Consider the following 13,997-nt stretch of genomic DNA (forward strand, 5'->3'; position numbering starts at 1 on the left):
AAGTGGGACAGCCGGCAGCACTGCCTTGTGACCGCATCACTTCTCAGATGTTCTTTTAGGCAACACTGATCCCCGCAGTCTATTTTTGCTGCTATTGACATTTCATCCTGAGTCTGTGGATGCTCAGTTTGACACCGTCTGGTATCATCAGTGTCTGTACAGAGCTTTCATTCACTGCAGCAGAGAATACTGCTTTTAAAAACAAGTAAACTAATAAATAAAAAAGAAATTGCTGTTATAGTCTCATATTTAAAAGCCCCTGCTTCAGCAACACTCGGAGGATGAAGTCAGCAAAGCCATCCAGAGTCTGTCTGAATGAATTTGAACTGAAAGAAATAACATCTCCCGATTTCTTTAAAAAAAATAGCAGAAAAGAAAACAAAAAGAAAGCAAGCTGCTTCACAGTCCTTGATTGGACTGCCAGCACCGTGTTCTACAAGGCTACAGCAATCCAGATGATTCACAGTATTCAGAAATAAGAAACTGCTTCACCACTTCAAGTTTGGAGTCACAGAACATCAGCAAGTTACTTTGCCATTTTCTTGTCAGGAAACAGAGACCAGTCAGCTTTTGCTGTATTAGTAAACAGAAGTAACAGTGTAAATAAATTAGACCAAGGTGCTCTGGTGTGCTTGTTTCGGTAGGTGCAACAAAGGGATGCAGCAAGAAGAAAGTGAAAGGAGTTTCACACAGAAGGCTTTGTAAGAAGCGGGCTGCTGCCTCCAGCCAGGCCAGGCCAACACAGCTGCTGCGCAACATGGCTGCCACGCAGCATGGCCACCTCGTGTGGAAACATGAGGCACATGAGGCGGGGGGCACAGTAACACGTGTTACAGCACGTAGCTCCAGCGGCACAGATCTCTGCCAGGCATGGAGCAAAGAGCATGGAGACAGAGAGACACCGTGCATCTGTCCCACAACGCACGATTCAGATTAGATGTTGGGGAAATGTTTCACTCAGAGGGCGGCGAGGCCTGGGCATGGGCTGCCCAGAGCTGTGGGCGCCCCATCCCTGGAGGTACCCAAGGCAGGCTCAGTCCTGGGCAGCTGGGCTGGGAGGCACACAGCCCATGGCAGAGATTGGAGCTGTGCAATCTTGACGTCCCTTCCAACCCAAGCCATTTTATGATTATGTGATAACGTTATTCGAAAATAACAGATTGTTAAACCAGAATCCTTTGATCCTTAGACCAAGGTACAGCATGGGCAGGGCTTATACAGCCTCCATGAAGTGCCCTGCAGGAGAGTCTGATCTTTGAACCAGGTGAGGCCTATTGGTGCCTATTCACATTGGGCTTCCTCTGAAGAGTTTATTTGGCTGTGATGGCTGGCTCATGAGGGGAAAATGCTTTCAGCAAATAATCTACCTGCTCTCCATTCAAATCAGCACCTGAAGGTAAACAACTGCTGAGTACAGTTGCAACTCCCACAGTCCATTTCCTCAGTAATGCTTTTTCATTTTCATTCCTGTTTGGCTTTTAGGTGGTGTTATCTCATGCTGCTGCTTGTGTGATAGAGATGTGCTGAACACTGAAGACTTCGGACAATGAATTAAAACTGCTTTGAGTAGTGCAGCCACGTTTGTTTAATCTGAAAGCTTTTTTGGGAAACATCCAACACCAGCTACTACCCAGAATCAGTGAATCGTCCCATCGCTTGTGTTTGTTTTCTACAGCTAGTCCTGGGGGCAACAGCCCTCTGTTCTGAGACAGATGACAGCTGGAGTATGAACAATTTCCTTTAATGATTGCACCAGGCCCCTCTGTTACCACCACTTACTACAGAAACCACATGCACCAATGAAGTAGCTAGGCAGTAAAATACAGCAGAGAACCATAGAGCATCAGGCAGAGAAATGCTGACATGGGCTATCGCGTGCAAAGAAAACCAAACAAGGACCTCAGCACAGCTCTTGGATCCTGCAAATCTCATATCGTTGTGGATAAGGCCTTGAAGTACTACTATAATAATAAAGATTTGTAGTTAAAACAAAAGTGCACAGCAAAAGGAATATCAAGTTATTAGGGTTTTTTTTTTTTTTTTTGGTCAAGCTTAACCCTCCTTTCTGAAAGCAAAAAAGCATTCAATTTAAGAGTGTTTGAAATTTTCTCAAAGATCTTGTGAACTTACAGAAGCTCAGACATAAAATGATGGCCCTTACATCCAGGCTACCAAGCCTGTTCCACATCATAGCTTCTTTCAGGACATATATGTTCACCTGTGCATCAGATAAGCTGGAGAAAGGAGAGATGCTAAAAGGAGGTTGGCAATTACGTTTCATCCTTCTCAGGCCCTAAATCTCTCATTAACTCAGAAAAAAAGTAAATACGTCAGTGACAGGCTGGGACAGAGTAAGTGAAATTCGGATCAGGAATTTAAAAAGGACACCTAAAATAAAAAGGAAATGTTACAGAAGCGTGAAAGAGCTGGCACTTCAAAAAGCCTGATTCAGATCCCAGAACAGACACCAGCACTCAGGTTCTGCCGTGTGTTACTGCTTTATGAAAGCAGGTATTTTTAATATTTGTTATAAGTTTCTGCTGACTGTTTGAACTCATGGACTTACTCTTTTATTTACAAAGTTACATCAAACTTCCACTTTCAGGGGGAATATTTGTTCAGTTTGCATGTAAACTGCAGAGAGCAACCTTCTATTCTTCCAGAAAACTCTTCAAAAAAAGACTGTAATAACTACTGTCAGCTGCAGCTAGAAAAGCGTAACTGTATTTCAAATGGCTTTTAATCCAAATCCAAAATAAAAAAATCTAACAAGCCAGTGAATATTGTAATGAAACTTTGTAATTCATGTGTAAGTTGGAAAAGTACTAGAGAGGGTGAGTGGAGATTATGATTGCTTAAAACTTAAAAGCCTAGAAGACAGGAAAGTAGAAGACTGAACAAGGAAAGAATGGAGAGAAGAAGAGAAGAAGTGAAGTCTATTTCAACAGCTTCTAAATTGCACAAGGAACAAAAAGCCTTGGGTTTGCACTACATGGGACATGGAAGTCCTACTGTTCTCACAAATCTCAGCTCATAAAATTCAATGGATTACATCCTTACTGTTTTAGCTCTGATTCTTGTAGAACAAGGAAATAGTTTGTATATTGCTTTATAGACATATGTTGGGTAGTTCTGGGGGGTGGATACAGTAATTGGCCATGGTGCACCTTACTTAGAGCAATCTCATCAGTGCAGGAGAACATTCTCAAGGACAGCCTGAGAACTCAAAAAGCTGTCCTGAGAACTTGAGCATTCCTCATCATCTTTTTGAGGTGCAGAAAGAGATTTATTACATTATGGAAAAACAGCAACAACAAAACACTGAAAGCCAGCTATCAAAGCAGAACACTGCATTACCTTTGCTGTTATGCCTCAGGATAAAATGAGAAGCGACAACCTGTGAATGATGGCAGGCACGCTGCCTGATGCACTATGGCAGACACCACTGAGAACTGCTTCAGTACAAAAGATTATGTACAAGTGACTCACAGCTGTTTCCCTGATGCTGTTAGATATTCAGGTCAAAAGAAACAATGGTATTCAAAGACCATACCCATGATTTACTGAAGGACAAACTCATTTAATTCGTATATCAACTCAGAGCACAGCACAGTACGTTTTTGCATTGATACAGACAAGTAAAATATGGAAATATGCAATAACTTATAGAAAATAGTTTACAGTGCTTCTGTTTAAATGCTCAGAAGTTGTATTCCCCAGAACACTGGTTTCTGTGGTTACATACCACCCAATTTATCTCATAGCGTCATTCCATGAAATGAAAGCCAAGCTTGTACTCCGAAGTCCTCTAATTCCTGTCACTCCTAAATGCTGCTGAGTCATACTTACTTATCCAAATGTTACGCTGCAACTTAGCACAAGTGTCACAAATAACATTTTAACGCTTTTCTTCTCAGCATCAAATACACCTTTAAGAAAACATAAATGCTCCGAAGCTGCACTTCCAGCCTGTTAGGTGTTTGCTGCAGCAGAACAACCTCCAGCAGGAGGTTCACTATTAGTCGAGGAGGGGCTTCTTCAAATTAATTTGTTTCAGTTTTCTTCCTTCCTCTCAGCCAGTAACATGCATCCTTATTATCCAGTGTAGAAGAAACTTTGTAATGCATGTGAAACTGCCTACAGAAAGAACTCAGAAAAGGATCGTTCTACCGTTGCCTGCAGATATGCCCTCCCCAGCTTGGTGAGGGTCTGCCTGTTGCATCATTTCCGCAGCCAATCTATCAGAAGACAAATGCTTAAAGAGGAAGCGTCTCTCTGAAGAGTCATTTCTACTTTTCATCTCTTTCATTTTCTCTTTGTTGAAGAAGTCCCTCATAGCTCGTATCTAAAATGTTAAAAAAAGCCCTGCTAGCTATGCAGTAAAATTAAGGTTGCATGTGAACTACCTAGCAGAAGATGAAGAATTTAATGATTAAAGTAGTTTTGGATAATGTAAATTTTCTACTTCCAGTAACTTTTTAAAAGTTTAAACAGGAACAACATTCAAACATAAAAAACTCTCTCATTTTTAATTCCTTTTTAGCCATGCTGAAGTTATGTTTTCACCCTGCATTCCCAAATACAGCCTTAACTCATCTATTAGACTCCTTGGTAGTCTAAGCTGAGAGCACATGTAAGTTCTAGTACCAAACCTTAACTTGGACAGAAGTTGTCATTACAGCTGATGTAGGAAATAAATGCAAGCGGACCTTTGGCAACATATGCTGCCATACATAGACATCATCTGGCTACAATATCTGGTCTGTACACAGTGCACATACAGCATAAAAGTATAGGATAAAGGGGGAGCAAACCAGGAATACTTTAGAAGAGCTTGTGGGTAGTTTCTGTTTACAGAATTTACAAGGAATGTTGCAAAATGTTACACAGATTTTATTATCACAAAACTACAACAGTAATTTTGAGGAAAATGAGCTATAAAATTCTATTTCAAAAAGTGTGAAAACTTTCTCCATATTCAATTACCATCTGAATGTTCAACATCTGGCATCAAACACCTGCTGAAAACGAGCTTTGACACAGAATTTTGGACTAAGTGGATGTTGCATGCCAACTTCTAAGGCAACAAGAAACTCCTCATCCAGAGCCCAAAAATGGAGGGAGACCCTAGAAATGTAGCAGAAGCATTTCCGCACACTGATTTCAGTAGTCAAGTTTGTGCAGAAGTGATTCCACTAGATTCATAGAGTACCTTTAGAGGCAACAGAAACTTGTCACTTCGTAAGCTTTTTGACACTTTCCAACTCTTCTATAGGCTTCCATTTCTGATGGATTGTTAATAGCTGGAAGAAATCAAAAGGAAGATATGAAAGAAATCAGCAAAACCCCGTATTCAATTCTCTCTCAGTAAAATGTTAGTCTTCCCTCCTACAATATCATGGATCAATTTATCAGTGAAAGATTTCTAATAGCTTTACATTAGCCCATTAAAAGTAATCAAAAGCAACAAGGGATATGATATCAATAATTTGTTGAACAGAATCACCCCGATATGAAACAATTAATGAACTCAACAATTATCCCCAAATAATTTTATTTTCCTCATCACCTTAGGTGCTCTACTGAACTAAGATGTTTCTCCTTACAGCTGCGGTACTCAAAAACATTCTCAGTCAATTTTGTAATTCAGGAACCAAGTGAGTGTAACCAGCATTTCCTCTGTGCCCATACTTCCACTGTTAGCAGTGGAACGGGGTAAGAATCAGCTGAGGGCCAAGCAGGCCTGGAATGAAATACTTGAATTCCCCTCTTTAAATAATGCAATGAGATTCATTACACAATAAGCTCCACTTATTTAAAAGTGTCAGTTTCTTTTTTTGTTCTTATTAACATTTTCCTGGCTCTTACACAGCTATTTAAGTGCATTCCTCGTGCTGGAAACACACACCGTTGGCACTATTATTTGTGTTAATTACCTTCTGAGGCTGGGTAGGATCAATGGTTTCCCATGGCTCTGGATTGGCACCCTTGTTAATGCTTAAAGAGAAGATAAAGCAATAAGGTACTGTGTTTTAGGCTGTGAACTTACATACGTTTTTCCAGTTTGAGCAATCTACAACCAGCACAACTATTCCTGTAGGTAAGCAGTTCCCTGAAACACATCTATACAGCTTTGGGAATTTCTCTTTTCAGTGTTAGATAGGAATCAATTATGCTTGCTTTCCTTGTGGCTCCCAGAGCACCAAACACAGCCAGTCTCCTTCAAGCATAACACGCCATCCTAAGGCAAGAAAACTGAGAATCAAAAGCGAATAAAGGCTCAAATAAAAAGGGGATTTTAATTCCGGTGGCTAAAGATGTTCCTTTCTGTCCCTTTGAAGTAAAGTCATTTTCCCATAAGCTGTGCATGGCTGCAAGGCATGGTCGAGCCATCGCAGCTCTGACAGGCAGGGCACACTATCACACGCTGTGCACCAGCCTGCCTGCCTGCATCCCTGAGCCCCCAGCGTCCCTTTGTGGGAGCATCTATCGCCAATTACACCGAAAGCACAGAAAAAACGTGACCTATTCACGGCTGAGAGACCAATCCCTCTAGCCTAAAGGAGCTAATTTCGTCGGCACTTAAAACGCGCCGGTAACTTTGTCATTCCCGTGCTCTGGAACTTGGCTCGGACTTCTGACTCTTCCTAGAAAGCAGGGATCGGGGCAGCGCCAGGCTGCTCCAGCAGCAGCGTTCGCTTACATCACGTCGGATTTGCTGACGAGGGAATAGACTGAAAAAGCAACAGCCCCAACGGCAGCGCAGGACACGACTCCGATCAGCGGGATGAGCTGAAAGACACCGAGGGGAGAGGTGAGCCGCCCGGAGCGGTTACCAGGAACGCAGAAGCTACGTCCGCTGCTTTCCCGTCCCCTGCGCTGCGATGCCGGGCACAGGGCAGCCCCAAGCGGAGCCGCCGGGCGCACTTACTTCTTTCTTCGTTCTCAGCAGCTGGAAGAAGCTCGCGCTCATCCTGCCTGCGGACCTGCAACAGACGGCCCCGTTAGCGCACCGCTCCTCGGCACCGCCGGGTCCCCGAGCGGATACGGCTGTCCATTACCTGGCGGGACGGGAAGGGCAGCACTCGCGGGGCAGCGGTGCGGGCAGCGCGCTCTGCGCCCTATATACGCGGTGGACGCGCGCGGCGCCGCCCACACGCACAGCACCCCGCAACCCGCGGCAGCACAGAGCAAACGGCGCGGGCGCCCCCTGGCGGACGGCGCGGGCGAGGCACGGCGGGACGCGGCTGCGATACCGCGCTCCTGCTCCGGCCTGAAACAGAACTTCTATAGGTCCGAGAGCGCAAAGGGCTGATCCTCTGCCCCAGCCGCGACGACAAAAGCCTTGCTCCGGCGCCGAAATTTGGAACATGCTTTTGAGAAAGCCAGCTTGTAAGCACTCCCATCTAAAGCAGCTTGTACTGCATGGCAACCATCTCCCACCTCCCAAAGAAGTGTTCTTCTATCCTTTTAGTACTCACTGTGCTTTTTGGACCTCACAGTAAGTTAAACACTGCCATTTTGCCTGAGTTTGTAATTAGAATAAGGGAATCTGTAGTAAAACAGAGCTGCTGTGCAGTACTTACTGTATCTCAACCCAGCCCCAGCAACCCCAGTTTTATTTATTACTGACACCACAGATTTTTCAGAAGTGAACTTTTACTGTATTTCATACAAATTGAAAGTGTTAATAAATACAGTACAAAAAAGCAGAAAAGATAAGTGATTGCAAATCTGTCCCCAAGACATACTTAATAACACTCAAGCCACATAATTCCTTTATAATTCAAGAGGTTAATTCTTGACTATAAATTCTTCATAAAATTCCAAGTCTTTCATGCTTAAAGATGGCTTTACAGTCTCCAGTGATTTCACAAAATGTTCCTGTTTTACAGCAGTTGCTTCGAGTCCATTCTCCTGCAATGCCAGCAAGGCAGCCTTTGAAAAAGAAAATATTAGAAGTGCTTCATGGTTTTAAGTTGCACAGAAGTCATTTGCAAGTAATTCAAATATGTTACACAAAACCAAATTTTAGACAAACTATCCAAAAACAGCACTGTACAACTTACAATATTTATGACAGATCAGTGCATGCTCCACCTTTAGTTCTGTTGTCTGGATTAGACAACGTATCCTTGATCACTCTTAGATTTTTTTTTCCAGCTAAAAATGCCACTGTCACTTCAAAGTACACAGAAAAAACTTCTCTGGATCTGAGCCTGAATTAGAAAGGCCGTGTGCTACAGAAGGTAGCATAACTACTTCTACCAGTGCGATCACCTACTTCTGCCTGGAAATCAGAGAGAACCTTTATACTGATTTGGCTTTTTATCTTAAGTTTTAACTTTTGCTCACTCCTGTTTTACTCATTCTCCTTCCATTTTCAGTTGAGGAATAAGCTGTACTACAGTTAGCTTGGTAATGTGTATGAGTTAGTTCTCTTTTTCCCCCTGAAAAGCCTTATAGTTTATTCCACAGATTAACATAAAAACATTCCTTACCTCCTTGCACAGATTTTCAATATCAGCTCCAGAGAAAAGGTCTGTTAGGGCTGCTATATCCTGCAGTGACACGTCAGTATCTAATGGAATTTTCTCTGTGCAGACTTTCAAAATGGAAAGCCTTCCCTGTGAGGTGGCAGGTATTGATGAGAAAACCAAACCAAACAATTACTCCCACTCCAAAACAGTTCAAAATTTAATGTTAGAACTAAGGAAATACAGAAAAATACAAAATCAGAATTATGTTTTTGGTGAAAGAGTAAAGTATTGTTAACAGAGATGTTTACTCTTATGGTTCTCATATTCATGTCTAGTATTCAATTACTCATCACTTCATGAAATGAGACCAATTTTAGATATGTTTCCATACACAGTCTGCTTTGGGTCATCTCTTTTTAGGATGGGGAAGGAGGGCAAACATTTATACCACTGAACATTTACAGGAAACGAAGATTTGAAGAAAGGACAGCCAACGTCTTACAATACTTTCTACAGTTTGTTTTTGTAAACAGACAACTATTTCAGATTGCTGCCTATTTTCTATGAGCAGTGTACCTACATAATCAGGCCAAATATTACTGGTATTTAAATTACAAATGTAATTATTCCCTTCTTCACGTATCTTGAGTTTGGCAACTCATCTCCAGTGAGCCATCCCTCAATTCTGAAGCACATCAGATTATGTTCTTTTTGTTCTGAAAGTATGCTGGCAATTTTTCTCTCCCCATTTAACACCACAGATGGATTTGTGATACATCACCTTTAGATCTGGAGGTGGAATATAGATCACTCTGTCTAACCTTCCAGGGCGCAGTAAGGCATCATCCAACATATCTGGCCTATTTGTTGCAGCAACTACCATGACATCTCTGCTCAAAGTTTCCTGAAACTCTAGCTGAGCAAAGAGATGGTATGAAGGCATTAGTGCAACACAATTAAGAGAGAGAGGTTTACATATTTGTTAACTATTAGTGACAAAAGGGGGAGGGAGAACAGAAAATGCATCTCTGCATGTAATTATTTTCCTTTTGGTATCAGCACTTCATTTTCTTTGAGATGAAAAATGAACCTATATAACAGCAAAAATAACAGTCTAAAAGAATTTGTCAAGGAAGATGATTTGTGACACAAAATGTACCCCAGTTATTTCTGTTCATGAGCCTGTGTTGGTATTTTGTTCAAAGTTTCATTGATGAACAGATTTATAAAGACAGTGAGCAGCCTTCATACAGTATTTTATAAAAAAAATCAGAAATGGAGTAGAATAGCATCTTTTTAAGGTTAAGGATTTTAAGTTTAAAAGCATGAACGACAATTCAAGTTTTTTGACACCTGGGCTGCACTTATCATCCGTACCACACAGAAAAGGGAACTTCAATACCTGTCTTTCCTCATCACTTAGTTCCTCACATCTCCCCTCAAGCTGTAGTTTATTCCCTCTTCTTTCTGTGACTTTCAGTCCAACACCATCCAACTCATTGAGAAGCACAGACAGCACCCGCTCTGAGACACCACGGCCAGTTTTACCGTGCGATCGAGATCCCAGGATAGAATCAATTTCATCCAGGAAGATTATTGCTGGGGAATTTGCTCTCGCTTGGCGGAAAACCTGTTTTTTGGATTTTTAAAAACAAATGTTAATGCGCATATGTTGTTTCAGATAAGGTGAAACCACTTGTTTGCATATAGTCTTATTTTTACTTAGTGATGTGGACTTAAATTTATTCACACGCAAGAACAAACATTTATTCAAGAAGCCATTCCAGCTGCCATTCCTACAGACAAATTCTGCTTTTGAATTAAATTCTGCAATGAAATGGAAACAAGAGGGTGGAAATATTTTCAAAGCTTAAAACTGTCATCATTTTAGGGCTAGACTTCCTGCTCATATACATGGGAAACCATACGTTAGTTATCAATTTCATAATCAGGGCAGAGTTTTAACTACCATTTTTTCACATCTTTGCACCTTGTACAAATTGAAAATTGTACCTGAGATAAAATCTTCTCTGAATCTCCAACATAAGGTGAGAACAGCTCAGCACCACTTACAGAGAGAAAGGAACAGTGACAACTTGTGGCCACAGCCTTCACCAGCGTGGTTTTGGCACACCCTGATGGCCCATAGAGAAGAACACCCTTTGGACGAGCCAGCCCCATCCTCACAAATGCCTGAGGAAATTTCATGGGCCACTCCACACTCTGTTAATACATAAACAAGGGATGAAATTTTCAGTAACAGAACTAAAGATCAAAGGCAACCGACAGAACAGCTGAGCACAATACTCCACTCTTTAGTGCATACATTAATTTGAAAGCAACACAGAATGCTAACTTAGCCTTCCTTGGTAGAAAACACGCACAGCCACTCTTCTGGAACTTCCCTCTCAGTCTCAAATGCAATAAAAGGCAATTCTTGAAGGATGATATGCAAGAGCCACCTCTGGCTATACAATCAGAGATGGACTGCTGCAGAGTTTATTAGCTACTCAGAAGCACACTAATTATTCCACTGTATTATGCTTGCTGCTCTTATCTTGTGATGCTGATGCTAAATTATTATAGTGCTTGTCACTTAATGTAGTAGAAAATAATGCTTAAAATAAAATATAAAACCATGTAACTCGTAAGATAATGCATTTCCATAACATAACATACAGAACACCTTGGAGAACAGGTAATCAGAAACTGCCTCTTGATCTAAATGTATTTGCATGTTACCTGTTTTAACTTCAACTTCACATCTTCAAGACCACCAATCTGCTCCCAAGTGATGGGTTTACACTCTTTGAGTCCAACTGCACCTCGGAAAGAGGATGGCTGAATTTTTTTAAAAGCTTCTTGGAAATCTGCCATGCTAATTAGCACTTCAGCTGAATCCTGAAGGAAAACAAACAAGGTGTATTAGCAACATTTTTAGCATACAGTGTACTTCACAAAAGGCCAAAGACAACTCAATTGAATTCCTGCCCTAACAAGCTCAAGCAGTGCACACGCACAGATGAAACAAAGTAGAACATATTCTCTTCATGGCAAGATCTTAAACACAACTTTATCAGACATAAGTATTCTACAGAAAGTTTTCTCCCTAAATCATAGCTCCAACTACATCAAACAGATGCTAATTCGGGTTACTATACACAAATTCCTAGATTCTCTCGAATAATCAAATAAAACAGGCCTTCACACATTCATAACAAGATGTAATAAAAACTTCCTGCAAAACCTTCCACCCACAAAGAAGAAAATTTACTTTGAAGACAGGAACTTAAGGGACTAAGTGAAACAGCAGGCTTACATTTGTAACACTTGTGGTTTTTTTTTTCAGTAATTATTTTCCTTTTCTAATTTCTGAATTCTTCATCTTGTTCAAATTTTCAAGTAAAACTATGTGCTAATGGAGAAAGGGTGTTAGATAATAATCACGTCTTTCCTCTTGATTGATTTGCAATCATACCAAAGAGCTGTGGAACACAGCCTGCATAACAGCTTCTCTGCAGAGCGCTGTAAGGTCTGCTCCAACATACCCAGTTGTCATTTCTGCCAGCTTAACCAAATCAACGTCTGTAGAAATGGGCATACCACAGGTGAGCATCTGCAGGATGGATCTCCTCTGCGTAAGCGTTGGTGTCCCAATAATAACCTAACCCAAGGAAGATAAAATTTTCAAGTAGTTACTTCATATTCCTCTCATTTCGTAGAACTGGCCAAACAAGTTCGCCTCCACTTTAAACCAACTTCTGAAGATTTATACATACTTATACTGCAACCAAAGAATTCAGGAGGAACTTAACAGTTCATAGATTACAGCTATTTATAGCATCTTTCACACCTACTTTCCAAGAGAATAGTTGTTGTATAATCAGTTCATAAGACACTGTTAGTCACTGTCCATCAAATCCTGTTTTTAGGTAATATAAACAACCGACTTAGCAATAAGATTATTATTCCATTGTTCACAAAGGCTGAATTAGATAACAAACAGGTTTATTTAATTGAATGCATTATGTAAAATTCAGGCTTGGCTATGTGAACTGGGTGCTCGTCTTTATTAATTGCCCCCTTACCACATCCCCTAAACAAAAAGAGAAAAGAGGGCTGAGCACAGATAGCAATGTCTGCTTACTTCTCTGTCAAACCTGCCCGGCCTTCTCAGCGCAGGATCCAAGGCGTCAGGCCTGTTTGTCGCTGCCACAACCACCATCCTATCTTTACCAGCACCAGCACCATCCAGCAGCGTCAGCAACTGAGCAACCAGGCGATCCTCAGGAGCGCTGCTGGAGCTCCGTCGTTTCGGGCACAAAGCATCGATCTCATCAATAAAGAGCACGGTCGGGCCCTCACAGGACATCTCCCTGCCCTTTTCAAAGACGCTTCGCAAATTCTCCTCGCTTTCCCCCGGCCTGGAGCCGTACAGCGCGGGGCCGCAGACGCACAGCAGATACGCGCCCACCTCCTTCGCCACTGCCTTCACCAGGAGCGTTTTCCCCACCCCCGGAGGGCCGACCAGCAGCACCCCGTTGGGGACGGAAAGCCCCAGCTTCTTAAACGTCCTCGGGAAACGGAACGGCAGGTCGACCATCTCCTTCAGAGACTCTCCCACATCGTCCAGCCCCGCCACAGGAATTTCTGCCGTGTCCTCCGTTAAGAGCCTGTACCGTTCTAAAGTCATCACCTCCGTAATCGTCACGTCCGTCTGGGGGGTTATCAGCCCGGCTTCCTCTGTCGCGGGGTCTACGGAGAGAATTTCCACGTGCACCAGGGGAGCGCGGACACGAGGGCCAACAGTCACGACGCAGCGAGGGGAAACGTAGACGTGGGTCAGCAGGTCGCGGACCGCCTCCTGCAGCCCCGCAGGCCGCCCGCGCGCGCCGCCCCGCAGCACCGCGCGCACGGCCGCCCCCCGCAGGCGGCGGGAAGACAGCGGCTGCAGGCAGCCGGGGCTCAGCGTCAGCCCGCGTGGGGCCGCCGCCGTCAGCCCGGTGCTGCAGGCCGGGTCCGCCTGCACGTACCCGTCCGCCAGGTCCGGCCGCGGCCACGCCGTGCACAGATAGCAGCCGGCGGGCAGGGAGATCCGCAACGGAGCGCCCAGCCGGACCCCCAGGGAGGAGAGGGCGGCGGGGCCCAGCCTGCACCGCTGCGTGCCTTCGTCCCCGGGGTCCGGGGGTAGAAGCTTGAGGGGCGCCGGTTCCATGGCGGCGCGCTGCTCGCTCACCCGCAGCCGGCGGCACGCCGCCCTCCCCCGCGGATTACAGTCCGCACCACTTCCCGCGCCTGCGCCGCGGTGCGAGCACGCGCACGCGGTGGGGCTCCGCCTCCCCTCACACGTTCCCGCCTCCTTCCCGTGAGGCCCGGCGGCTCTTGGGTTCGCTGGGCGGAGTGCGTGTTCCACCGGTGGCTGGGGTTGCGTAAGCTGTAGCAGCAGGTCCGCAAAAACCTGCTAGGATGCGAGATAAAACCATCATCTGTGAGATTTATGGTGTGCATAATTTCAGT

At 43.7% G+C, this 13,997-nt stretch overlaps 2 protein-coding genes across 5 annotated transcripts; both read right to left on the minus strand.

The window, feature by feature from the left end:
* Window positions 1-3,559: 3,559 nt before the first annotated feature.
* CUNH15orf48 (chromosome unknown C15orf48 homolog) lies at window positions 3,560-7,111 on the minus strand. Of its 2 annotated transcripts, XM_042824726.1 has the most exons (6): window positions 7,062-7,111; window positions 6,932-6,986; window positions 6,704-6,792; window positions 5,937-5,997; window positions 5,213-5,303; window positions 3,560-4,345 (listed from the first exon to the last, which is right to left on the minus strand). In XM_042824726.1, exons 2-5 carry the CDS (start codon window positions 6,971-6,973, stop codon window positions 5,235-5,237), a joined length of 261 nt encoding a protein of 86 aa, XP_042680660.1. In that variant the 5' UTR covers window positions 6,974-6,986; window positions 7,062-7,111; the 3' UTR covers window positions 3,560-4,345; window positions 5,213-5,234. The 2 variants fall into 2 exon arrangements, with proteins under 2 accessions (XP_042680660.1, XP_042680659.1); XM_042824725.1 differs by having other exon boundaries at window positions 3,560-5,303.
* A 530-nt stretch (window positions 7,112-7,641) lies between these two features.
* On the minus strand, window positions 7,642-13,733 carry SPATA5L1 (spermatogenesis associated 5 like 1). 3 transcript variants are annotated; one of them, XM_042824706.1, is made up of 8 exons: window positions 12,628-13,727; window positions 11,959-12,144; window positions 11,223-11,381; window positions 10,554-10,703; window positions 9,883-10,110; window positions 9,262-9,396; window positions 8,502-8,627; window positions 7,642-7,938 (listed from the first exon to the last, which is right to left on the minus strand). In XM_042824706.1, the coding sequence occupies exons 1-8, from the start codon at window positions 13,693-13,695 to the stop codon at window positions 7,795-7,797; spliced, it is 2,196 nt and encodes a 731-aa protein (XP_042680640.1). In that variant the 5' UTR covers window positions 13,696-13,727; the 3' UTR covers window positions 7,642-7,794. The 3 variants fall into 3 exon arrangements, with proteins under 3 accessions (XP_042680640.1, XP_042680641.1, XP_042680642.1); XM_042824707.1 differs by lacking the exon at window positions 7,642-7,938 and having other exon boundaries at window positions 8,535-9,396; window positions 10,494-10,703; window positions 12,628-13,731; XM_042824708.1 differs by lacking the exons at window positions 7,642-7,938; window positions 8,502-8,627 and having other exon boundaries at window positions 9,286-9,392; window positions 10,494-10,703; window positions 12,628-13,733.
* Between the last annotated feature and the right edge of the window lie 264 nt (window positions 13,734-13,997).

Source organism: Centrocercus urophasianus, unplaced genomic scaffold, assembly GCF_019232065.1.
Source record: "Centrocercus urophasianus isolate 14NV4802_14NV808 unplaced genomic scaffold, USGS_Curo_1.0 seq_23, whole genome shotgun sequence".
Classification (NCBI taxonomy): domain Eukaryota; kingdom Metazoa; phylum Chordata; class Aves; order Galliformes; family Phasianidae; genus Centrocercus; species Centrocercus urophasianus.